A 27667-nucleotide genomic window follows, 5' to 3' on the forward strand; every position below is an offset into this window, starting at 1 on the left:
AGAGCGACTTACAGGAGCAATTAGGGTTAAGTGCCTTGCTCAAGGGCACATCGACAGATTTTTCACCTAGTCGGCTCGGGGATTAGAACCAGCGACCTTTCGGTTACTGGCACAACGCTCTTAACCACTAAGCTACCTGCCGCCCATGAATGAGAGAAGGAGGGAGGAAATGAGGGAGGGAATGAGAGAAGGAGGGAGGAAATGAGGGAGGGAATGAGGGAGGGAGGGAATGAGGGAGGGAGGGAAGGAGGGAGGAAATGAGAGAGGGAGAGAATTATGGAGGGAGGGATGGATGGAGGGAGTGAGGAAGGGAGGGAATGGGGGAGGGAGGGAGTGAAGGAGGGAGGGAGGGAATGATGGAGGGAGGGAATGGGGGATGGAGGGAGTGAAGGAGGGAGGGATGGATGGAGGGAGGGAATAGAGACTTGATGAGAGCCGAGAGAGAAGGAAGAGATGAAAGCAGGAGAGGAGCCAGAGAGGAGATGATTACAACTGGAGAGGAGATGATCTCGCTCTTTGAGGCCGACGTGAGTAAGGTCTTTAATCATGTCAACACTCGCAAGGCCGGACGATATTCCAGGGTGCGTTCTCGGAGCATGCACAGAACAACTGGCAGGCATATTCATAATAATTTTCATCCACCGTCATTCCTGTTCACAAGAACTCTAAGGCGTCATGCCACAATGACTACCACCCTGTAGCACTCACATCTGTAATCATGACGTGCTTTGAAAGGCTGGCTATGGCACACACCAACTCCATCATCCCAGACACCCTAGACCCAATCCAATTTGCATTCCGCCCCAACAGATCCATAGACGAAGCAATCTCAATTGTACTCCACACTGCCCTCTCCCACCTAGATAAGAGTAATACCAATGTGAGAATGCTGTTCATTGACTACAGCTCAGCGTTCAACACCATAGTCCCCTCCAAGCTCGTCACCAAGCTTGGGACCCTGGGACTGAACACCTCCATCTGTAACTGGATCCTGGACTTCCTGACTGTCCGACCCCAGGTGGTGAGTCTGAGAGAATGTCCTGTAGACCGATGAGACCAAATTAGAGCTTTTTGGTACAAAATGAAGCCTTCAAAGAAAAGAACACCTTCCCTACAGTCTAACATGGAGGAGGTTAGGTGATGTTTTGGGGTTGCTTTTTCTGCCTCTGGCACTTGGTGTGTTGAATGTGTGCATGGCATCATGTTCAGGTGTGTTTTGGCATGTTCAGGTGTGTTTTGGCAAATTGCAGTCAGGCTTTCTTATGTCGGACCCAGTGTAAGAAAGCTGGGTCTCCGTCGAAGGTCATGGGTCTTCCAGCAGGACAATGACCCCAAATACACTTCAAAAAGCAGCCAGGAATGGTTCAAGACAAAACTCTGGACTGTTCTGAAGTGGCTAGCAATGACTCCAGATCTAAATCCCATTGAAAACTTGTGGAGAGATCTGAAAACAGCAGTTGGGAGAAGGCACCCTTCAAATCTGGGAGAACTGGAGCTGTTTGCACAAGAGGAGTTGGCCAAACTGCCAGTATAGAGGTGCAGGAAGCTCATCGATGGCTATAGGAAGCACCTGATTGCAGTTATTTTGACCAAAGGCTGTGCTACCAAATATTAAGTCTAGGGTGTCAATAATGTAAATTCCATTTCTGTTTAGTTTCTGATTTAAATGGATATATTAAGAAAGGTTCTGTAATATTAACAGTGAAATAAAGAATTGTGGAGACCAAATAGCTACTGAACCTGGAACTGACCCTGTATATAGCTGCTGACCCTGGAACTGACCCTGTAAATAGCTACTGACCCTGTGTATATATATATACTGACCCTGGAACTGACCCTGTATATAGATACTGATCCTGGAACTGACCCTGTATATAGCTACTGACCCTGGAACTGACCCTGTATATAGCTACTGACCCTGGAACTGCCCCTGTATTACATTTATTTACATTTACATCATTTAACAGACACTCTTATCCAGAGCGACTTACAAATTGACGCATGGGATGTTCCCAGTTCTGGGTCAAAAGTGTGCAATGGCTTTTTCAACAATTATTTAGAGACGTACTCTTAAATCAACATAATCTTTGTTTCATATATATATATATATAATTAACCCCCCCCCCCCCCCCCTTCACCTTACAGAAGATATCTATAACCTTAAACATAAACAAAATACCTTAAGAAAAGAGATGGCAGACCTAAACATGGACAAAAAAGATGCAATTCCATTTATGGCCCAAGTCATCTCTAATTCTCCCAGCGTGGCACCAAAGAAGAAGAAAACAAAAGAAAACAAAGCGTCACAACAAGGCTTAGTCTGGAGTAACGTTGGAACAAGGCTTAGTCTGGAGTAACGTCGCAACAAGGCTTAGTCTGGAGTAACGTCACAACAAGGTTTAGTCTGGAGTAACGTCGCAACAAGGCTTAGTCTGGAGTAACGTTACAACAAGGCTTAGTCTGGAGTAATGTCACAACAAGGCTTAGTCTGGAGTAACGTCGCAACAAGGCTTAGTCTGGGGTAATGTCACAACAAGGCTTAGTCTGGAGTAACGTCGCAACAAGGCTTAGTCTGGGGTAACGTTGGAACAAGGCTTAGTCTGGAGTAATGTCACAACAAGGCTTAGTCTGGAGTAACGTTACAACAAGGTTTAGTCTGGGGTAACGACAGGATCTATACGGGGAAAAATTGACCAAAAAGAACTGTTTGGCTTACGAATTCAGACCATGAGGTGGGTTAGAAAAGTGTGACATGTTTCTTCTGGTTTGTAAGTGCAATGTTTTGAATTGATTTCCCCTAGATGTAAGAGCAGGAGTTCTCCCACCCAGGTTCTTTTTGCGAACTACTGGGTGGTGCAGGCTTTTGCTCCAGCCCATCACTAATGTACCTGATTCTACTAAGCAACTAATCAGGGCCGTGACGGTCTGAATGATCTGGTGTGTCAGTAAAGGGCAGGAGGGAGACCCAGCACCACCACAAGCTCTCCAGGACCCCCTAGTGTAGAGGATGAGATGTGTGTGTGTGTGTCTGTCTCCTTCAGTAAATGAACTCCCCAGGAACCTCTCGGAGGGCGCTGAAGGGCTCCTCGAACTTGAAGCGTTTGGAGATGGCCTTCTGGTCGGGGTTCATGACCTCCTTGTCTGTTGACTGTTGACTGGCGGCAGTGGCCCAGTGCGTACGCCGCCACCACGATCAGCTCCTCCGTTTCGGGGCCTTCCTCCTCCTCCCCCCTGATAGGGCTCTCGGGGCTGGCTGGCTCAGAGCTGCACCTGGTGGTACTGACCCTGGAACCCTGGTCATGTCTCCCGAGTGGCGTAGTGGTCTAAGGCACTGCATCGCAGTGCTAGCTGTGCCACTAGAGATCCTGGTTCGAATCCAGGCTCTATCATAGCCGGCCGCGACCGGGAGACCCATGGGGCGGCGCACAATTGGCCCAGCGTCGTCCAGGGTAGGGGAGGGAATGGCCGGCAGGGATGTAGCTCAGTTGGTAGAGCATGGCGTTTGCAACGCCAGGGTTGTGGGTTCGATTCCCACGGGGGGCCAGTATGAAACATTTAAAAATAATGTATGCACTCACTAACTGTAAGTCGCTCTGGATAAGAGCGTCTGCTAAATGACAAAAAATTTAAAAATGTAAAACTGACCCTTTATATAGCTACTGACCCTGGAACTGACCCTGTATATAGATACTGACCCTGGAACTGTCCCTGTATATAGCTACTGACCCTGGAACTGACCCTATATATAGCTGACTTACTTTCTCGTATTCTTCTTATTTCTATTTCTCATGAGTTTTTGTTCTACTTTACTTTATTTAATAGTACTACTGATATTGATTACTGCACTGTTGGGAAAGAGCCTGCAAGAAAGGCATTTCACTGTACTTGTGCATGTGACAATAGAAACTTGATTAGAAAAGGGTAGAGGAGGAATAGAGAGAAGATGAAGATGAGGAGGTGGTGAGGAGGAGGAGGAGGGGGAGAGAGAAGCTGAGGAGAGGGAGAGAAGCTGAGGAGGGGGAGAGAGAAGAGGAGGAGGTGGAGAGAGAAGCTGAGGAGAGGGAGAGAGAAGCTGAGGAGGGGGAGAGAGAAGATGAGGAGGGGGAGAGAGAAGATGAGGAGAGGGAGAGAGAAGATGAGGAGGGGGAGAGAGAAGATGAGGAGGTGGAGAGAGAAGCTGAGGAGGGGGAGAGAAGCTGAGAAGAGGGAGAGAGAAGATGAGGAGAGGGAGAGAGAAGCTGAGGAGGGGGAGAGAAGCTGAGAAGAGGGAGAGAGAAGATGAGGAGAGGGAGAGAGAAGCTGAGGAGGGGGAGAGAGAAGATGAGGAGGTGGAGAGAGAAGCTGAGGAGGTGGAGAGAGAAGCTGAGGAGGGGGAGAGAAGTTGAGGAGGGGGAGAGAAGCTGAGGAGGGGGAGAGAGAAGAGGAGGAGGGGAGAGAGAAGAGGAGGAGGGGAGAGAGAAGAGGAGGAGGTGGAGAGAGAAGCTGAGGAGAGGGAGAGAAGCTGAGGAGGGGGAGAGAAGCTGAGGAGAGGGAGAGAAGCTGAGGAGGGGGAGAGAGAATCTGAGGAGGGGGAGAGAAGCTGAGGAGGTGGAGAGATAAACTGAGGAGGTGGAGAGAGAAGCTGAGGAGAGGGAGAGAAGCTGAGGAGGGGGAGAGAAGCTGAGGAGAGGGAGAAAAGCTGAGGAGGGGGAGAGAGAAGCTGAGGAGGTGGAGAGAGAAGCTGAGGAGGAGGAGAGAGAAGCTGAGGAGAGGGAGAGAAGCTGAGGAGGTGGAGAGAGAAGATGAGGAGAGGGAGAGAGATGCTGAGGAGGGGGAGAGCGAAGCTGAGGAGGGGGAGAGAAGCCGAGGAGGGGGAGAGAGAAGCTGAGGAGAGAGAGAGAGAAGATGAGGAGGTGGAGAGAGAAGATGAAGATGAGGAGGGGGAGAGAGAAGCGGAGGAGAGGGAGAGAGAAGATGAGGAGAGGGAGAGAGAAGATGAGGAGAGGGAGAGAGAAGGTGAGGAGAGGGAGAGAGAAGATGAGGAGGTGGAGAGAGAAGCTGAGGAGAGGGAGAGAGAAGATGAGGAGAGGGAGAGAGAAGATGAGGAGGTGGAGAGAGAAGCTGAGGAGAGGGAGAGAGAAGATGAGGAGGGAGAGAGAGAGAAGATGAGGAGGGAGAGAGAGAGAAGATGAGGAGGTGGAGAGAGAAGATGAGGAGGTGGAGAGAGAAGATGAGGAGGTGGAGAGAGAAGATGAGGAGGTGGAGAGAGAAGATGAGGAGGTGGAGAGAGAAGATGAGGAGAGGGAGAGAGAAGATGAGGAGGTGGAGAGAGAAGCTGAGGAGAGGGAGAGAGAAGCTGAGGAGAGGGAGAAAAGCTGAGGAGGGGGAGAGAGAAGCTGAGGAGGTGGAGAGAAGCTGAGGAGGAGGAGAGAGAAGCTGAGGAGAGGGAGAGAAGCTGAGGAGGTGGAGAGAGAAGATGAGGAGAGGGAGATAGATGCTGAGGAGGGGGAGATAGAAGCTGAGGAGGGGGAGAGAAGCCGAGGAGGGGGAGAGAGAAGCCGAGGAGGGGGAGAGAGAAGCTGAGGAGAGGGAGAGAGAAGATGAGGAGGTGGAGAGAGAAGATGAGGAGGGGGAGAGAGATGCTGAGGAGGGGGAGAGAAGCTGAGGAGAGGGAGAGAAGCTGAGGAGAGGGAGAGAAGCTGAGGAGGTGGAGAGAGAAGATGAGGAGAGGGAGAGAGATGCTGAGGAGGGGGAGAGAGAAGCTGAGGAGGGGGAGAGAAGCCGAGGAGGGGGAGAGAGAAGCTGAGGAGGGGGAGAGAAGCCGAGGAGGGGGAGAGAGAAGCTGAGGAGAGGGAGAGAGAAGATGAGGAGGTGGAGAGAGAAGATGAGGAGGTGGAGAGAGAAGCGGAGGAGAGGGAGAGAGAAGATGAGGAGAGGGAGAGAGAAGATGAGGAGAGGGAGAGAGAAGGTGAGTAGAGGGAGAGAGAAGATGAGGAGAGGGAGAGAGAAGATGAGGAGAGGGAGAGAGAAGATGAGGAAGTGGAGAGAGAAGCTGAGGAGAGGGAGAGAGAAGATGAGGAGGTGGAGAGAGAAGGTGAGGAGGTGGAGAGAGAAGATGAGGAGGTGGAGAGAGAAGATGAGGAGGTGGAGAGAGAAGATGAGGAGGTGGAGAGAGAAGATGAGGAGGTGGAGAGAGAAGATGAGGAGGTGGAGAGAGAAGATGAGGAGGTTGAGAGAGAAGATGAGGAGGTGGAGAGGGAAGCTGAGGAGAGGGAGAGAGAAGATGAGGAGGTGGAGAGGGAAGCTGAGGAGAGGGAGAGAGAAGATGAGGAGAGGGAGAGAGAAGCTGAGGAGAGGATAGAGAAGATGAGGAGGTGGAGAGAGAAGATGAGGAGGTGGAGAGAGAAGCTGAGGAGAGGGAGAGAGAAGATGAGGAGAGGGAGAGAGAAGATGAGGAGGTGGAGAGAGAAGCTGAGGAGAGGGAGAGAGAAGATGAGGAGGGAGAGAGAGAAGATGAGGAGGTGGAGAGAGAAGATGAGGAGGTGGAGAGAGAAGATGAGGAGGTGGAGAGAGAAGATGAGGAGAGGGAGAGAGAAGATGAGGAGGTGGAGAGAGAAGCTGAGGAGAGGGAGAGAGAAGCTGAGGAGAGGGAGAGAGAAGATGAGGAGAGGGAGAGAGAAGCTGAGGAGAGGGATAGAGAAGATGAGGAGGTGGAGAGAGAAGCTGAGGAGGTGGAGAGAGATGAGGAGAGGGAGAGAGAAGCTGAGGAGGGGGAGAGAGAAGCTGAGGAGAGGGAGAGAGAAGCTGAGGAGGGGTAGAGATGTGCGAGGTAGGGGGTAGTAATGCGTCATCGTGACTCATGTAAAGAGCTTAGTTGTATTCATTGCCTTCATTATTATTCCACTTCCGGAAGTGGATTCATCTGAAGTTTGTTTGTGCTCAACTCCTACCTTCCAAGAGACAGTAGCATCGATTTGGCTTCTTTGATCCTTAGTATACATTTCTGTCCCATCGTCTTGGTTTTAGAACTACTGCCACTGACTAGAGGTACTACTATCACCAGTCCCAGGCCTGTTATGTGGCATTTAGTTGTGGTTGCACAATAATGCCCTAATAAAAGTATCCTACTGTTTAACAACACTTCTGTTTCTCTATTCTTCTTAGTGCAGCCCTTCAGTGGTTAATCATTGTCCTGGTCAACCAATATGCACCACTAGAATAGGGCGCTTCCCATGCTATTTAAATAGTCTCGTAACACCTCTAGAGCTCTAGTCCGTGCCCTTTACTGTCTGTGCATCAGGGGGAAGACATGGAAATACCTCCGCCACTCTGGGGTGCGAGACGCCGCAGTGAATTCCCTTCCACTGACTATTTTTTAAAACAAATATACTTTGTCCTTTCCTCTCATCCAGCTTTCCTCTCAAGATCCGTAGTGATCTCTCTCTCCATACCTTGTGCTCTCCCTCCCTCTCTGTCCTGAGTTGGAGCAGAGGCTGATTGGAGCTGACGTGACAATGGCATTGTCCCTGTTGAGTTCATGTGGCCCCGGGGGTGCTATCATCCCTCTAATGGCCTGAACACGCTGCTTCTACGGGCGGAGGGGTCGGGCTGGGGGGGCTGTTGTAGGAGTGGGAAACAGAGGATATAGGAGGAAGAACACGGCCAGAGAGGAATGTATGGAGAGATTTAGTTAGTTAGAGAAAGGTTTAGAGCAACACAGAGTTGTGTTGGACATAGAGACTGAGAGTGTTCGGGTTCTGAGGCTCAGAGGTGTTCAGAGAGCGACAGTGTTTCTCTTGCCTTATCAATGTCTTAATGATGTCTGTGGTTGTTATTGTACTAGAGTGGCGATGCTGATGCGTCATTGTCCTTTCTTGGAGCCCCCCTTTATCCAGTATCTGTATCATGTACATATTTGTATCTGTTTCTGTATCTCTGTAGGTACAGGGGAACTCCGAGCCCCATGCTCAGACAGTGACCTCCGTCTTGCTGTTGGTGGAGTAGCTCTTATGCCTGGTGTGGCGGTAGGAGGATGGGTGGCTGTACGGCACAGGGTGGTTGAACAGCTCCGGGAAATTCTCTACGCTGTGCTGTCTCCTGGTGGAGTAGGCATGCCGGTGGGCCGAGATGTGCCCAGGGTGGGAGGTCTGCCTCTGGATGTGGTGTCCACTTGTGTCCCAGGCTTTGAAGGCCGAGCTGGAGAACAGGGGGTGGCTGGTGGTCTTGGGCAGGCGGGACCTCTCCAGGTGGCTCTGGGGGATGGAGATGGAGAGGGGGGCGTGGAGGTTGTGCTGGGAGGGGAGCTGGTGGTGGTCCTGGTGTAGGTAGGACTTGTCTTTGGGGTGTAGGGAGATGGGCTGGAAGGCTGGAGGGCCTGCCTGGTACTGGGAGAAGTCCATCAAAGGGTAGCTCTTATAGTAGCCCCTAGAGGCAGTGTTCGCTGCAGAGAGAGAGAGAGAGCGCTATGGGTTTGAGTCATAATACTCCCTTTCACACAGATGATTGTAGCTTTCGCTTTCGAATGAAGCACCATAGTTGGGGTCAATTCCATTTCAATGGATTTAAATTTATTTTCAATGAGGATTTGTCCAATTCTTGGAAAATTTGAATTTCAATTCACTTCCTGAATTTAGAGAATTGAAATAGAATGAATTCCAACCCAACCTGCTTCTGTGCGTGTGCATGTGTGTGGATGTGGATGTGTGTTCCTACATACGTGCATATATGAGTGTCTATGTCTACATTTGTGCGTATGCATGTGTGTGTGTCATCTCCAGGTCTCTGTCAGGTCGGATCAGCGTTGTCTGCCAGCTTTCTCTGCCAGGCGATGTGTGTGATGCCTGGATACTCATTAGAGCCGCTGAGCGACATCTATGACAGTGAGAATGCTTCTGAGAGGAACTCCGAGTGCATTTTGGGTTTGGAATACTTTCCATTCTACTCTGCTCAGTGAATCATCCCTCTATCCCTGAAAAGTAGACTGTGGAGTGACAGAGGTTCCTATCCCTTTCTGTTGCTAGGTTTCTCTTCAGTCTGTCAGTGTGGATGGTGTGTTCTGCCCAACACACTGCCAAAATGTTGCTTCAGTCACACTATTATAATGTTGCTTCAGTCACAAAATAAAAAATAAAAGTGAGTGTACTAAGTTTATGATCTGCCAATCTGTACCACAACATCACTTCAGTTCCTACTCTACAGTAACTAACTTGAACGTGGTTGTTTGTATGACTTTGACCTATATGGCTTGGACCTCATCTTTCTAGTAAAGGCCTGTGACTATGACCTGTATATGGCTTGGACCTCATCTTTCTAGTAAAGGCCTGTGACTATGACCTGTATATGGCTTGGACCTCATCTTTCTAGTAAAGGCCTGTGACTATGACCTGTATATGGCTTGGACCTCATCTTTCTAGTAAAGGCCTGTGACTATGACCTGTATATGGCTTGGACCTCATCTTTCTAGGAAAGGCCTGAGACTGTATTGCCTGTAGTATATCTCCTTTCATTCATGATATCTCTCTGCAATGAGGGGAACCCAATCCGCATCAGGCATCAGATGCCAGCTGGAAAACCTTGGGCTGGTTTGAAAGGTTACGGTGCCAGTCTGAATTATGATCAGCATGTCCTGGGTGTACATTGGATGTGTCTGTGTGTGTTTACATGTTCGTGTGTTTGTGTGTCCATATGTTTGTGTGTGTTTTTATGTGTGTGTGACCTTACCCACAGCCCTGAGGGAGGTGTACTTGTTGAGGCCTAGTCCACTGAGGTTGCTGTGGGGTTGAGACGTTCCTGGGTAGAAGGCTGAATTGTTCAGGTGGTAGTGCTCTGTAGGGAGGGAGGAATCGAGAGGGAGAGAGGGAGAGATTAAAATCAAAATCAAAATCGCTTTATTCGACAATTGTACAGACCGCAAACTGTTTAAATGCTCCTAACATTTCTGACTGGCTTTGAGAATTCTTATTTTCCTAGTCCAGATCTGTCACAGCCCAACACTGTCTGTTGCAAAGGGCTGTTTTGCGGAAGGAGAACGTGGCCTCTAGTGTTAAATGAGGTGTGGCTAATTAACAATGGAACAAACAAACTAGGTCAAAACCTGTCACTAATTGCATCAATGAGTGCTGCTGGCCCAGCCTTTGTCATGCTGTCAGGGGGCACACGGAAATTGGGACACTGGGGTTGCATAGAGGCAGATTCTGCTCATATTCTGCATGGCCAGTGGCAATACAACTGGGGTCAGTTGGTAACCTATATGAGCACATAGGCAAAATGATTCAATCAATCAATCACATTTTATTTATAAAGCCCTTTTTGCATCAGCAGATGTCACAAAGTGCTATACAGAAACCCAGCCTAAAACCCCAAACAGCAAGCAATGCAGATGTAAAAGCATGATTATTCCTACATACCGGTACACTGCCATAAAAATCCCCCAAGTTTTTCAGCAGTGCCATGGCAGTGCAGTTAGCAATATGATGTGGGTATACGTTTGTGACCTCTAAATGTTGATTGATCTGTTGATTGATTCAGATTGAGTGTGTATCCTCTTTTCCCTGAATTTGCCACATACCGTGTGTGTGTGAGAGAGAGAGAGAGTATGGGTGTCTCTGTGTGTGTGTGGACGTATTTAACTATACTTGTGTGGACCAAAAGTCCCAACAAGAATAACAAAAATTCGACCAACTGGGGACATTTTGTTAGTCCCCACAAGGTCACATTTCTAGGGTGTTTCGAGTTAAGGTTAGAATTAGTATTAAGGTTAGAATTTGGGCGGCAGGTAGCTTAGTGGTTACATTTTTCATTTACATTTTAGTCATTTAGCAGACGCTCTTATCCAGAGCGACTTACAGTTAGTGAGTGCAAACATTTTTTTGTGGTTAAGAGCGTTGTGCCAGTAACCGAAAGGTTGCTGGTTCTAATCCCCGAGCCGACTAGGTGAAAAATCTGCCGATGTGCCCTTGAGCAAGGCACTTAACCCTAATTGCTCCTGTAAATCGCTCTGGATAAGAGCGTCTGCTAAATGACTCAAATGTAAATGTAATTAGGGTTAGGAGCTAGGGTTAGTTTTAGGGTTAGGAGCTAGGGTTAAGGTTAGGCTTTGGGGTTAGAGTTAGAGTTAGGGTTAGGGAAAATAGGATTTTGAATGGGACTGAATTGTGTGTCCCCACAAGGTTAGTTATACAAGAGTGTGTGTGAGTGAGTGAGAGTATGAGTGTCTGTGTGTGTGAGAATGAATGAGTGTGTGTGCGCTCAGTTGTGTGCGTATATACAGTATGATGACAGGTGGGTTTGACTGGTGTCGTGGACAGGTATGTTTGACTGGTGTCGTGGACAGGTCGGTTTGACTGGTGTCGTGGACAGGTGGGTTTGACTGGTGTCGTGGACAGATGGGTTTGACTGGTGTCGTGGACAGGTGGGTTTGACTGGTGTCGTGGACAGGTGAGTTTGACTGGTGTCGTGGACAGGTGGGTTTGACTGGTATCGTGGACAGGTGGGTTTGACTGGTGTCGTGGACAGGTGGGTTTGAATGGTGTCGTGGACAGGTTGAGAGGACTGTAGCTTCAAACAGCCTCTTGGCTGGCAACCTTTCATCACAGACCTAAGAGATGCAACGAGCCAGCCCCTCGAATACTAATCACACCCACTACTACAGAAAGAGAGAGGGATGGAGAGATAGAGAGAGGGAGGGAAAGGGGGATACTGCAGTCAACTGAAATGTGTCTTCCACATTTAACCCAATCACTCTGAATCAGTGCGGTGTGGGGGGCTGCCTTAATCGACATCCACATCATCAGGCGCCCGGGGAGCAGTTGTTGTTGGGGGTTAACTGCCTTGCTCAGGGGCAGAAAAACAGATTTCTACCTTGTCGGCTCGGGGATTCGATCCAGCAACCTTTTGATTACTGGCCCAATGGTCCTACCCGCCAGGGAGGGAGAGAGAAGTAGAGTGGGACAAGGGGAGAGAGAGAGAGCAGGATTTGCAGAGTGAATACAGTAACTAGGTAAGGACATGAGAGAGAGATGATGGAGTGAGGGAGGGAAGATGGCAGGTTGTGTGTTTGTGGAATAAATTAGGACATTTTGCTGTAAGAAGGGAAGAGAAATGTCAGACGTTAGACATTAAACTTCAGTCTGAGCCCCTACACACACACGCACACGCGCACGCGCACACACACACACTGTGGAGGATTTTTTTTATATTAATTACATACTATACTGTTTAATTAGACACACTATGCTGTTTTTTACTTAAAGATTGTCCATTGTTAGATGCTAGTATTTTTTTTTACTGATACAAACTTGTCTTGTGTGACTTAGTCATAAATCTGAGCAAACAGATTTATGAGCCGTTTGGGTGCGACCGCAGTATGTGACCTCCTGTGTTTACGATCGGCAGGAATTTAGCTATGTGGGAAGTGCAGGGAGGAACAGAGTATGGTGGCAATATCAGCTATCTTGTTCTATAATTACTTTTTACAACTCTGTTCCAAGGGCCTGTTTCTGCACATCTGCTAACTGTCACAAAGATAAGAGGATGTACTTTTTATAAAAGGAGAAAGCCAACTCTGTTCGTTGGGCTTTTCAACTCTGAATTATTTGAGTGATTGTTGAAATTGCTAAATTTTTGCAAATCTTATAATAAAGTTGTTGTTTGAAAGAATCTGCAGTCTCTCTTCCTATAGAATTTCTACCACAATTTTGCGATGAGGATGGGATGGCTAACTCCGTCTGCTGATTGTTCCTGGGGAGACCGAGGTTAACTGCGCGCAGGGGCTGCGTTAGACGTAGCTCAGGGAGCCCACACTCCGACTACGCGGAGCAGGAGGGACCCGCCTCGGACCCGGCAGGGAGCGTCAGTGAGTGGATACGCCATCCCGAACAGACAAAATAAATTAAGTGTGAGACTGATTTTCTTTTAAACATCATAGAAAATCCTGTTCAGGGAACAGGTTGTGCACATTACGTCTTTGTTGAAGCAAAGATACCCCTAGTTAGAAACTTTGTTGTAGCAGAGTAATTAAGAACTCTGTTGAAACAGAGATATCTTTAATTAAAGGAGGAATTCTGGGAAGAATTGCCCTGTTGGAGCAGGGTAGGGGGATCTGGGTAGAAGAAAATATTCCTGCAGGTTAGAAAACATTGTAAAACATGTTTTAAATGAGTGGACTGGTAAAACAGTTGGTTATGATTGGGAAACCAGCTATAAATGTAAAACCTACACGCAAATTTGCATAAGAGGAACTACCATGTGGGTATAACATTTAAAATTACATAGAATAATTAAGAATATTTATATAAAACACTCTTTTGAATTATAAGAAAGGAAGACGTTCCTAATTAAACACTGTTGTTTTGTGTGTTTGTGTCTGTGTACAGTGGAGTTTCACAATGGGAGCCAAGAGCATCATGGGAGAACCTTGCCTGCCCGATCCGCTGATTGAACCGGTGAAGGTAATGGTGGATAAGTGGGGCAGGGACATTCTGGAACAGGTACCGCTCTGGCACAGAGTAGCAGATTTTCCCTTAAAAGGCACATTGAGTTAAGTTTTATTAGTAGAATGTAGAAAGAAGTTAGAGAACTCTGAGGGAACCAAGAAAGGCAAGAAATGTCGAATAGATTGGGTAAGTTTAGAATGTGGGAGAGGGAAGCCGAAAGACAGTCAGACAGGAAAGTTAAAGGAATGAAAGAAAGTAAGAAGAAGAAACAGACGGAGGAAGATAAGAAAAGGAGAAACAGGGATGATGATGATCATGACTTTCCACCCCCCTATTATACCCCTGTATCCACTGTATCCCCTGTATCCCCTGTATCCACTGCACCAGCACCAGCCCTGGTTGTCCAACAGCAGCTCACTCAGCCGTCTCCCCCGTCGCAGCTCTACCCCCGACAAGACCTGATACAACTGCGGGACCAGCAGACCCCTAGGAGGCAGCCCATGAGCAGTGGAAATCCTTTCCGTACACCGCCCACATTGAGTCCCGTCTCTGGTGTTGATGGACTCTGGGAACTTAGTCCACCATCGACGTCGACCCCATCGGTCACGATCAGAACACGTCAAAAAGGGGACCCAGACACAGCTTTTCTCCAGGCACCTTTTGTAACGTTCCCTAATCCACAACCGTGATCTGCGGATGGTGAAGAGGGCCATGACGAATGGCACCCGCTCGTCGACATCCAGAAGACTTGGAGAAAGGACGAAATGAAGGACATTGCTAAAGAACTTCCAGATCCTACAAAGGATGCTGGTGATTTTACCACACAGCTATTTAAGATGGCCCGGCTGTACAAGCCATCGTCCCTCAGTGCAGGCGGAATCGACGCACTATCTGACGTAAGACAATGCTCTACGTCAGGGACACACAGAGGCAATCTGCTGTCACAGCATCTCTGACCTCTCAGGAGGAGGCCTTACTGGATGTTCATTACACATGAGAACGTGAAAAGGGTATACAGTAAGAAGGGATATAACATACTGTAGTACTCATATGGTATCTGAAAACTTTGAGCAGATAGAAGAACATACAAATAGCTTCAAACTAACTAGAATCAGTCTTCATCATGTTTCATCTGTTCAGTAACCTTCTGTATGAGTGTCACCAGCGTATTACTGGAACTGCTCTGTCATTGTCATAATAATGTTGGTGGGTTTGTGGAATAAGGCCCATCTACACAGAGCCCCAGGCCTCCCAGATAGAGGCTTGGTGGGAAACCATGCTGGCTGGGACTGTGGGAGGCAGAGGGCTCAGTCGGGGGGTATTAGGGGCTCCATGGGGGGCTTCAGGGGCTGTCTGGTGGGGGCCTTCAGGGGCTGTCTGGTGGGGGGCTAGTTAGTTATGGTAATAGGAGCCCAGTGAGGCCCTATGGGGCCTGAGTTACTGAGTTACTGACGTTCAGGAGCCTCATCAGGGCTTCTCTTTCTCTGCCTTTGATGAACTTAAGCTCTGTGTTTAACCACTAATTTTCCTCCAGCTGTTCACACACGCACGCACGCATGCACGCACGCACGCACACGCACACACACAGTATTCAGAACCCTTGACTTTTTCCACATTTTGTTATGTTATGTTATATTTTGTTATGTTGTTTTGTTTTTCCTCAACCTACACACAATACCCCATAATGACAAAGCAAAAACAGGTTTTTAGAAATGTTTTCAAATGTATAAAAAAATTAAACACTGAAATATCACATTTACATAAGTATTCAGACCCTTTACTCAGTACTTTGTTGAAGGACCTTTGGCAGTGATTACAGGCTCAAGTCTTCTTGGGTATGATGCTACAAGCTTGGCACACCTGTATTTGGGGAGTTTCTCCCATTCTTCTCTGCAGATCCCCTCAAGCTCTGTCAGGTTGGATGGGGAGCGTTGCTGCACAGCTATTTTCAGGTCTCTCCAGAGATGTTCGATCGGGTTCAAGTCCGGATTTGGCTGGGCCACTCAAGGACATTCAGAGACTTGTCCCAAAGCCACTCCTGCGTTGTCTTGGCTGTGTACTTAGGGTTGTTGTCCTGTTGGAAGGTGAACCTTCGCCCCAGTCTGAGGTCCTGAGCACTCTGGAGCAGGATTTTATCAAGGATCTCTCTGTACTTTGCTCCGTTCATCTATCCCTCGATCCTGACTAGTCTCCCAGTCCCTGCCGCTGAAAAACATCCCCACAGTATGATGCTGCCACCACCATGTTTCACTGTAGGGATGATGCCAGTTTTCCTCCAGACGTGACGCTTGGCATCGAGGCCAAAGAGTTCAATCTTGGTTTCATCAGACCAGAGAATCTTGTTTCTCATGGTCTGAGAGTTCTTTAGGTGCCTTTTGGCAAACTCCAATCGGGCTGTCATGTGCCTTTTACTGAGGATTGGCTTCCGTCTGGCCACTCTACCATAAAGGCCTGATTGGTGGAGTGCTGCAGAGATGGTTGTCCTTCTGGAAGGTTCTCCCATCTCCACAGAGGAACTCTGGAGCTCTGTCAGAGTGACCATCAGGTTCTTGGTCACCTCCCTGACCATGGCCCCACTCCACCGATTGCTCAGTTTAGCTGGGAAGCCAGCTCTAGAAAGAGTCTTGGTGGTTCCAAACTTCTTCCATTTAAGAATGATTGAGGCCACTATGTTCTTGGACCTTCAATACTGCAGAAATTCTTTGGTACCCTTCCCAAGATCTGTGCCTCGACACAATCCTGTCTCTGAGCTCTACGGACAATTCCTTCGACCTCATGGCTTGGTTTTTGCTCTGACATGCACTGTCAACTGTGGGACTTTATATAGACAGGTGTGTGCCTTTCTAAATCATGTCCAATCAATTGAATTTACCACAGGTGGACTCCAATCAAGTTGTAGAAACATCTCAAGGATGATCAATGGAAACGGGATGTACCTGAGATCAATTTCGAGTCTCATAGCAAAGGGTCTGAATACTTATATAAATATGGTATTTCTGTTTTTAATTTTTAATACATTTGTGCACATTTCTAAAAACCTGTTTTCGCTTTGTCATTATGGGCTATTGTGTGTAGATTGATGAAGGAAAAAAATAATTTAATGAAGTTTAGAATAAGGCTGTAACATAACAAAATATGGAAGAAGTCAAGGGTTCTGAATACTTTCCGAAGGCACTGTACATACACACACAGAGCGACTGGCCCCCAGCGATTGGCCCCTGTCTGTGATAATATTTAAATATCCACACTAACCACCATTTAAGCCATGGCTCCCATTCGGCAGCCCTGTGTGTGTGTTTGCATCTTGCTTGTGTGTGTGTGTGTGTGTGTGTGTGTGTTTGTGTCATTGCTTGTGTGTGTTTGCGTCCTTGCTTGTGTGTGTGTGTGTGTGTGTTTGCCTCCTTGCTTGTGTGTGTGTGTGTGTGTTTGCGTCCTTGCTTGTGTGTGTGTGTGTTTGCGTCCTTGCTTGTGCGTGTGTGTTTGAACTATATGTGTGTAGGCCTACATCAAATGAAAGGTGTGTGATCTAACAACGGAGAAGCTGGGAGATGGAGTTGTTCTGCGCATCTCCATTAAATGATAACCAAGCAGCAGTACTATCACTACTAGCAGTACTAGTAATGCTTGGGTTATTACACGAGAGGCCAGGAGGTGTGTTTGTGCGTCATTCTGAACACACTTACCCATAGTGCCTTAGTACAACCTGCTCCCAAGACCCAGCTATTGTGTGTGTTCACTAAGAGCCGTGAAACACTAAGAGACCGCTGAGACGAGCAAGCGTGTGTGTGTGTGTGTGTGTTTGTAATGGTACATTAAAGAGTATTTTGCGCCTTAGGGAGAGTGATAAAGAGGAGAATGCATAGCGAGACGTCTGTAAGACACGAGTGAGTGAGTGTGTGTGTGTGTGCGTGTGCGTGTGTATGTGGCCCTAATGCGTCTCTGTATTGCTGTGAGAGCAGTGTAGTCTCACATTGGCTATTTGAGCATTACTAGTGTGGCGGGCATAGCGACAGACACACACACACATAAACCTTGTTCCCCCCTAATACCACCCTGTATAAAGACCCCTGTTACCCCCTGATAATACCACCCTGTATAAAGACCCCTGTTACCCCCTAATAATACCACCCTGTATAAAGACCCCTGTTACCCCCTAATAATACCACCCTGTATAAAGACCCCTGTTACCCCCTAATACCACCCTGTATAAAGACCCCTGTTACCCCCTAATACCACCCTGTATAAAGACCCATGTTACCCCCTAATACCACCCTGTATAAAGACCCCTGTTACCCCCTAATAATACCACCCTGTATAAAGACCCCTGTTACCCCCTAATACCACCCTGTATAAAGACCCCTGTTACCCCCTAATACCACCCTGTGCTTAAAGAGTCACACTTGGCCAGTCCCGGTGAGAGACTGGTTTCTATATATTTTTAACTGGAGTGCTTCACTCAGGGCTGGAAGGAGGGGGGCTACCAATCCCTCCCTGCTAAGATCTGTAATTTATAAGAATAACAAGCTGCTTGTGTCTTTTTTAGATCCTGGAGATGGAGAGGTGGGGGGATGGAGAGATGGGGGGGATGGTTAAGATACTAAGAAAGAAAGGGAAGATAAATGTGGGTGAAAAAAGTTATTGCAGAGAGAGAAAGAGACAGAGAGAAAGATGTACGGAAGAGAGAAAGAAAGAGCTACAGTGGCTTGCGAAAGTATTCACCCCCCTTGGCATTTTTCCTATTTTGTTGCCTTACAACCTGGAATTAAAATGGATTTTTTGGTGGTTTGTATCATTTGATTTACACAACATGCCTACCACTTTGAAGATGCAACATTTTTGTGTGTGTGAAACAAACAAGAAATAAGACAAAAAAACTGAAAACTTGAGCGTTCATAACTATTCATCCCCCCTAAATCAATACTTTGTAGAGCCACCTTTTGCAGCAATTACAGCTGCATGTCTCTTGGGGTTTGTCTCTATAAGCTTGGCACATCTAGCCACTGGGATTTCTGCCCATTCTTCAAGGCAAAACTGCTCCAGCTCCTTCAAGTTGGATGGGTTCCGCTGGTGTACAGCAATCTTTAAGTCATACCACAGATTCTCAATTGGATTGAGGTCTGGGCTTTGACTAGGCCATTACAAGACATTTAAATGTTTCCTGTTAAACCACTCAAGTGTTGCTTTAGCAGTATGCTTAGGGTCATTGTCCTGCTGGAAGGTGAACCTCTGTCCCAGTCTCAAATCTCTGGAAGACTGAAACAGGTTTCCCTCCAAGAATTTCCCTGTATTTAGCGCTATCCATCATTCCTTCAATTCTGACCAGATTTCCAGTCCCTGCCGATGAAAAACATCGGGGTGATGTGAGGTGTTGGGTTTGCGCCAGACATAGCGTTTTCCTTGATGGCCAAAAAGCTCAATTTGAGTCTCATCTGACCAGAGTACCTTCTTCCATATGTTTGGGGAGTCTCCCACATGCATTTTGGCGAACACCAAATGTGTTTGCTTATTTTTTTCTTTAAGCAATGGCTTTTTTCTGGCCACTCTTCCATAAAGCCCAGCTCTGTGGAGTGTACGGCTTAAAGTGGTCCTATGGACAGATACTCCAATATCCGCTGTGGAGCTTTGCAGCTCCTTCAGGGTTATCTTTGGTCTCTTTGTTGTCTCTCTGATTAATGCCCTCCTTGCCTGGTCCGTGAGTTTTGGTGGGCGGCCCTCTCTTGGCAGGTTTGTTGTGGTGCCATATTCTTTCCATGTTTTAATATTGGATTTAATGGTGCTCCGTGGGATGTTCAAAGTTTCTGATATGTTTTTATAACCCAACCCTGATCTGTACTTCTCCACAACTTTGTCCCTGACCTGTTTGGAGAGCTCCTTGGTCTTCATGGTGCCGCTTGCTTGGTGGTGCCCCTTGCTTAGGGGTGTTGCAGACATTGGGGCCTTTCAGAACAGGTGTATATATACTGAGATCATGTGACAGATCATGTAACACTTAGATTGCACACAGTTGAACTAATTATGTGACTTCTGAAGGTAATTGGTTGTACCAGATCTTATTTAGGGGCTTCATAGCAAAGGGGGTGAATACATATGCACGCACCACTTTCCATTATTTATTTTTTTTGCATTTTTCTTAAACAAATTTTTTTTTGCATTTCACTTCACCAATTTGGACTATTTTGTGTATGTCCAATACATGAAATCCAAATAAAAATCAATTTAAATTACAGGTTGTAATGCAACAAAATAGGAAAAACGCCAAGGGGGATGAATACTTTTGCAAGGCACTGTATTGAGTGAGAGGAAGTGGGAGGTGAGTGTTGTGAGTGATGCTGATGTGGTGGTTTCCTGTTGTTTGATAACTTGGTCATTGGGAGTTTTGTACTTTTCTTCTGTGGCCTCTCTTGGCAATCTCTTTCTTACGTTAAAGGCACAGTGCAGTCAAAAACGTGATTTTCCTGTGTTTTATATATTTCCACACTATGAGGTTGGAATAATGCTATGAAATTGTGAAAATGATGATCATGCCCTTTTTAGCATAAGAGCTGTTTGAAAAGAAGTCTGAAATGTCAGCCTGTTTTGGTCAGATGGAGTTTTGGCCTGCCTGGTGACATCACCAGACAGTACATTTGTTAATAGACCAATAAGAAAGAGTTCCAAACCTCTCTGCCAATAACAGCTAGTTTTCAGTTTTCCCCTCCCCACTCACATGCTGACCAGACTGCCCACGTTGCGTGTGCGAGCGTTGCAAAAAATATATGTACACGTTATTCAATCATTTCATCCAAACTGCTCGCGGGAGTCAACGGGCGTCTGCGTAGCCAGGCATTAAAATAGGACTGTTCTATTTTAAATGGTTGACACGCCGCATGTCCCGCCTCTCCCATCTACTCATTGGTTTTTACAAGCATACAGTGAGGGAAAAAAGTATTTGATCCCCTGCTGATTTTGTACGTTTGCCCACTGACAAAGACATGATCAGTCTATAATTTTAATGGTAGGTTTATTTGAACAGTGAGAGACAGAATAACAACAAAAAAATCCAGAAAAACGCATGTCAAAAATGTAAAAAATGTGGTTTCGAGGCTGACGTTTGGCAACTCGAACCTTCAGCTCCCTCCACAGATTTTCTATGGGATTAAGGTCTGCAGACTGGCTAGGCCACTCCAGGACCTTAATGTGCTTCTTCTTGAGCCACTCCTTTGTTGCCTTGGCCGTGTGTTGTCATTCTGGAATACCCATCCACGACTCATTTTCAATGCCCTGGCTGAGGGAAGGAGGTTCTCACCCAAGATTTGACGGTATATGGCCCCGTCCATCGTCCCTTTGATGCGGTGAAGTTGTCCTGTCCCCTTAGCAGAAAAACACCTCCAAAGCATAATGTTTCCACCTCCATGTTTGACGGTGGGGATGGTGTTCTTGGGGTCATAGGCAGCATTCCTCCTCCTCCAAACACAGTGAGTTGAGTTGATGCCAAAGAGCTCGATTTTGGTCTCATCTGACCACAATACTTTCATCCAGTTCTCCTCTGAATCATTCAGATGTTCATTGGCAAACTTCAGACGGCCCTGTATATGTGCTTTCTTGAGCAGGGGGACCTTGCGGGCGCTGCAGGATTTCAGTCCTTCACGACGTAGTGCGTTACCAATTGTTTTCTTGGTGACTATGATCCCAGCTGCCTTGAGATCATTGACAAGATCATCCTGTGTAGTTCTGGGCTGAATCTTCACCGTGCTCATGATCATTGCAACTCCACGAGGTGAGATCTTGCATGGAGCCCCAGGCCGAGGGAGATTGACAGTTATTTTGTGTTTCTTCCATTTGCGAATAATCGCACCAACTGTTGTCACCTTCTCACCAAGCTGCTTGGCGATGGTCTTGTAGCCCATTCCAGCCTTGTGTAGTTCTACAATATTGTCCCTGACATCCTTGGAGAGCTCTTTGGTCTAGGCCATGGTGGAGAGTTTGGAATCTGATTGATTAATTGCTTCTGTGGACAGGTGTCTTTTATACAGGTAACAAGCTGAGATTAGGAGCACTCCCTTTAAGTGTGTGCTCCTAATCTCAGCTCATTACCTGTATAAAAGACACCTGGGAGCCAGAAATCTTTCTGATTGAGAGGGGGTCAAATACTTATTTCCCTCATTAAAATGCAAATCAATTTATAAAAATTTTGAAATGCGTTTTTCTGGATGTTTTTGTTGTTATTCTGTCTCTCACTGTTCAAATAAACCTACCATTAAAATTATAGACTGATCATTTCTTTGTCAGTGGGTAAACATAAAAAATCAGCAGGGGATCAAATACTTTTTTCCCCTCACTGTAAGTGCTTTAATATGTTTGGACCCCAGGAAGGCAGCAGCAGCTAATGGGGATCCCTAATAAATACAAAAAAAATACAGTACAGAACTGTTTTGCTAGGACAGACTGGAATATGTTCCGGGATTCTTCCGATGGCATTGAGGAGTACACCACATCAGTCACTGGCTTTATCAATAAGTGCATCGATGATGTTGTCCCCACAGTGACCATACGTACATACCCCAACCAGAAGCCATGGATTACAGGCAACATCTGCACTGAGCAAAAAGGGTAGAACTGCCGCTTTCAAGGAGAGAGACACTAACCCGGATGCTTATAAGAAAATCTGCGATGCCCTCCTACGAACCATCAAACAGGCAAAGCGTCAATACAGGACTAAGATTGAATCGTACTACACCGGCTCCGACGCCCGTCGGATGTGGCAGGGCCTGCAAACAATTGAACTACAAAGGGACACACACCCGCGAGCTGCACAGTGACACGAGCATACCAGACGAGCTAAATTACTTCTATGCTCGCTTCGAGGCAAGCAACACTGAAGCATGCATGAGAGCATCAGCTGTTCCGGACGACTGTGTGATCACGCCGATGTGAGAAAGACCTTTAAACAGGTCAACATTCACAAGGGCGCAGGGCCAGATGGATTACCAGGAACGAGTACTCCTAGCATGCGCTGACCAACTGGCAAGTGTCTTCACTGACATTTTCAACCTGTCCCTGACTGAGTCTGTAATACCAACATGTTTCAAGCAGACCACCATAGTCCCTGTGCCCAAGAACACTAAGGTAACCTGCCTAAATGACTACATACCCGTAGCACTCACGTCTGTAGCCATGAACTGCTTTGAAAAGCTGGTCATGGCTCACATCAACACCATTATCCCAGAAACACTAGACCCACTCCAATTTCCATACTGCCCCAACAGATCCACAGATTATGAAATCTCTATTGCACTCCACACTGCCGTTTCCCACCTGGACAAAAGGAATACCTACGTGAGAATGCTATTCATTGACTACAGCTCAGCATTCAACACAATAGTGCCCTCAAAGCTCATCACTAAGCTAAGGACCCTGGGACTAAACACCTCCCTCTGTAACTGGATCCTGGACTTCCTGACGGGCCGTCCCCCAGGTGGTAAGGGTAGGTAACAACACATCTGCCATGCTGATCCTCAACACGGGGGCCCCTCAGGGGTGCGTGCTCAGTCCCCTCCTGTACTCCCTGTTCACCCATGAGTGCATGGCCAGGTACGACTCCAACACCATCATTAAGTTTGCCGACGACACAACAGTGGTAGGCCTGATCACCGACAACGATGAGACAGCCTATAGGGAGGAGGTCAGAGACCTGGCCGTGTGGTGCCAGGATAACAACATCTCCCTCAACGTGATCAAGACAAAGGAGATGATTGTGGACTACAGGAAAAGGAGGATCGAGCACGGCCCCATTCTCATCGACGGGGCTGTAGTGGAGCAGGTTGAGAGCTTCAAGTTCCTTGGTGTCCACATCACCAACAAACTATCATGGTCCAAACACACCAAGACAATTTTAATTGAAAACAATCACGGTAAGGTACTTAATTGTTATACATAAATTATTTGAGATTTGGACCTTTAACCATCTTTTTTTTTTAAACAGTTTTGTCTTTGGACTGAGAGTGGTTCATAATAATACACAAAAGCATCTTCAGTTGCCCTACCTGCCTACACTTCAATGATAACGAAAAAAGGGGGTCGCTTGCAAGCCGAAGAACACCATCCCAGCCATGGCAGCATCATGCTGTGGGGGTGCTTTGCTGCATGAGGGACTGGTGCACTTCACAAAATAGATGGAATCATGAGGAAGGAAAATTATGTGGATATATTGAAGCAACATCTCAAGACATCAGTCAGGAAGTTAAAGCTTGGTTGCAAATGGGTCTTCCAAATGGACAATGACCCCAAGCATACTTCCAAAGTTGTGGCAAAATGGCTTAAGGACAACAAAGTCAAGGTATTGGAGTGGCCATCACAAAGCCCTGACCTCAATCCTATAGAAAATGTGTGGGCAGAACTGAAAAAGCGTGTGCGAGCAAGGAGGCCTACAAACCTGACTCAGTTACACAAGCTCTGTCAGGAGGAATGGGCCAAAATTCACCCAACTTATTGTGGGAGGCTTGTGGAAGGCTACCCAAACCGTTTGACCCAAGTTAAACAATTTAAAGGCAATGCTACCAAATACTAATTGAGTGTATGTAAACTTCTGACCCACTGGGAATGTGATGAAAGAAATAAAAGCTGAAATAAATAATTCTCTCTACTATTATTCTGACATTTCACATTCTTAAAATAAAGTGGTCATCCTAACTGACCTAAAACAGGGAATTTTTACTACGCTTAAATGTCAGGAATGTATGTAAACTTCCGACTTCAACTGTACCTACCTACCTACACTTCAATTATAACGAAGCCTTTTCAGCTGCCCTACCTGCGAACACTTCAATGATAACAAAGCCTTTTCAGCTGCCCTACTTGCCTACACTTCAATGATAATGAAGCCTTTTCAGCTGCCCTACCTGCCTACACTTCAATGATAATGAAGCCTTTTCAGCTGCCCTACCTGCCTACACTTCAATGATAATGAAGCCTTTGGGCCAAACTTACTAAGCATTTGCACCAGGTTCAAAGTTTAAACCTGTTGACACAAGTTCACACCTTTTTTTCAAGTGAATACAATTTTTTGAAGGTAGACCAGAAAGGTAAAATAAAGGTTGAGAAAGTGTAATAAGCTTTATTTTAGCATTTTATCCCCTATTGAAAAACCTGGCGCATACTTTGCACCTGGAGAAAAATGCTTATTGAATCTGACCTTTTGGTCAGTGAGCAGACTGCATTACTTTTTCCAAACTATCTCTTTTTTTATTCTCCAAACCATATCTTTCTCTTTCTAAAGCATCTCTTTCTCTTTCCAAAGCATCTCTTTCTCTTTCCAAAGCATCTCTTTCCCTCCTAACTGGAAATGCCAATACAGTTTGGCACCATAATGTGCTGTAATGTCCCACTCATCTAAGAAACAGAGATGGAACCTGAACAGTCAATTGACGGGACCAAACCATAGCGTTTTAACAACACCTTCAGAGCCAGACCCTTTAAAGCCGCCTGACAACTGCTTCAATCCCATATCTCTGAGACAGCGTGAGATTAGAGCAGTGACAGAACTGTAAACCAGAAGCACCACTGTGTCAAACTGAAATACTTTAGAAAAGAGGAGTAAAAAGAGGGATTGGTGAGCCTGGCGGAGTCTACGGTTCTTACCGCAAATCCTACATCACTGACGGCACAAATCCTCAAGACTGGAGGAGCGCTGTGTGTGTGTGTGTAATCCTCTGAGCTGCATTTGCACAAATGATCCAAGTTCAATCTCTACTGCTACAGCCATTGCCACAACACACAGTAAAACAGAGCCTTGATGTGTGTTTGTTTGTGTGTGTTTTATTGTGTGTGTGTGTATTTTGAGGGGAATCACAGAGAATACTGTGGATAGTCTGAGATCCACAAGGCGTTTTGGGTGATGTGTGTGTGTGTGTTCTCTCTAATCTAATTCTATGGATGCACAGTCAGCTGGAGGGGTGAGGGAAGAGGTAGGGGCCCTCTTAGATCAAACACTCCCCACCACCTCTCTCTCTCACACATACACACTCCCTTCTGCCCCTCACACACACACAAACACACACACACACACACACACACACACACACAGCTGGATCTGGACGTATAGAATTGGCACATGCCAATTTGTGGATGTCCATCATACATTTTCGTACAATATGTTACAAATTACAATACGTATGATGTGTTAGCTAGGTGGCTAACGTTAGCTAGGCTAGGGGTCAGGGATTAAGGTTAAGGTACGGGTTAAGGTTAGGGGTTAAGGTATGGGTTAAGGTAAGGGTTAAGGTTCGGGGAAGGGTTAGCTAACATGCTAAGTAGTTGCAAAGTAGCTAAAAAGAAGTAAGTAGTTGCTAATTAGCTAAAATGCTAAAGTTGTGCGTGATGTGATTTGAAACACGCAACCTTTGGATTGCTTGACATTCGCGTTATACGCCCACCCATCCTCCTCCACCAACCTCCCTCCTTTCATTTTTGGCTTAAGTAACCTTCTGTCTTATGTAAAAATACCAAACATAACCTATCATAAAAATTTGAGTGTCACGTATTTATGTTTACTATGTTACCTCTAGTCTATGAGACCAGGCTGGTGATTGCTGCTGGTTTCGTTATTGATGTTTACCATGTGTACCTTGCACGTGGTCTACTTACAGATGTCCCTGCTTTTCTTCTCTTTTCCCTAGTTCCTTGTCTCCTTGATGTGTGTAGTATCTGTTGTTCCCACTACCGGACAAGGAACTCTCCAAATTGATGTCTCACTGATGTTATCAACCACTAAGGCATGCTTTGTGTTAACTTGACGCCACTATCAGCACAGTGTACACACCATAGAATTAGAACAAGTAATTGTTATTCTACGGTAGCTACACACACATACATGCATATTGTGATGTATACCCAGCTGGATTCTAGTGAAGTACGTGTACAAATACATGAAACTTCTCTGGTCATTGAAAGACGAGGGCTCCAGAAATCATGTTGTGTCTGCTGATGTACCTCGTGTCATACACGTATAGAATAATTTCATCATCCTGTAATATGATGGACTGAGTCGCTCTGAATTTCTCAAATAGTCACACAGCATTTGGGTGCAGGGTTATGAGTGCACCATAGAACCTCATCCTGTAACCACACACTAAGGGTATGACTCAGTGCTGAAACTGCAGTATTTGGTCTGGCAACTTTAGTGATGCAAGAGAAGAGAAGTGGCTGTTCGGTAAAGTTTTCCCATCAGGCAAAAGTACGGTAAGAGAAACCAAGCCCAGCTCTCGTCCTCCAATGAGAGAGGGACCTTATTTTTTCCCACAGAGGAACAAAGAGAAACCCTCAACTTCTTTGATTCGTTGGGAGTGTGTTAGCGTGCCTGTGTGCTGAGTAGCTGTGCTTACCGCTGCGGCTGCGTAGCATCCTTGTTGAGATGCCGTTGGTTCCGATAGGGGGGTTGGTGATTGTACTGTCCACTGAGCTCACCTCTCCTCCGGGCTGCTTCATAAGCTCTGTTATGGTCCTGTAGACGGACAGACAAACATTACAGTTAGACTTCAGTCATTTAGAATGACTCTCTACATGTATGAGGAGGAGCAGCCTGAGCAGGGATTGAAACAGCAATCCTGCGGTTACAGGCAATCGAGCCAAGCACTAAACCTAAACTCCTGGGCCTATAACTCCCCAAAGCTAGCCACTGTGTGTGGCTGTAGGCTTAGTCAAAGGCAGAAATAAGGACAGCAACACTGCAGGGGAACATGGTAGAAAGTGATGGGAGCCAGAGAATTGGGCTGAGTGTGTGACAACATAATCTGAAGAGAGAGAGAGTGAGAGGAACACTGAAAATGGGCCATTTTAATTGCGTGTAATCTTATCAGACACAGTCACAGTCACGTCATTGAGAACACACTGCTGTAGTGACAGACATCATCTATGTCTGTGTGTGTGTTAGGGACCCAGGCCTCGGGAGAAGTGGGGGGCCGGGGCTCTCCTCTCCTGGGAGGGATTTCCTGAACAGATAGACCTTCCCCTGGAATGTGGTTTACTGTACGGTACATTGTGTGCCAGGAATGTGTATAAATGTTGGGAGAGTGCTAGTGTGTAAATTGCCCTCTCTAGCTGAGCAGAGCAGAATGGAGATCAGCTGAGGGAGATGTATCATATGGAGAGAGATATGTACACTCTTAGAAATAAGGGTTCCAAAAGGGTTCTTCGGCTGTCCCCATAGAAACTTTTTTGGTTCCAGGTAGAACCCTCTGTAGAAAGGGTTCTACGTGGAACCCAAAAGGGTTCTACCTGCA

The 27667-nt window shown here is 46.6% G+C and overlaps 1 protein-coding gene across 1 annotated transcript in view; it reads right to left on the bottom strand.

Annotated features, from left to right (window-relative positions):
• Positions 1-7946: 7946 nt before the first annotated feature.
• Positions 7947-27667, bottom strand: part of LOC311123565 (protein shisa-9-like) — a gene marked incomplete at both ends in the record, with an annotated part of 28906 nt that continues 9185 nt past the window's right edge. Inside the window, 3 exons of the mRNA XM_084158194.1 lie at positions 7947-8419; positions 9700-9804; positions 26771-26889. Coding sequence (XP_084014320.1) covers positions 7947-8419; positions 9700-9804; positions 26771-26889 — 697 coding nt within the window. The remainder of the gene's footprint in view (positions 8420-9699; positions 9805-26770; positions 26890-27667) is intronic.

This window comes from Coregonus lavaretus, assembly GCF_964263955.1.
Source record: "Coregonus lavaretus genome assembly, chromosome: 1".
NCBI lineage: Eukaryota > Metazoa > Chordata > Actinopteri > Salmoniformes > Salmonidae > Coregonus > Coregonus lavaretus.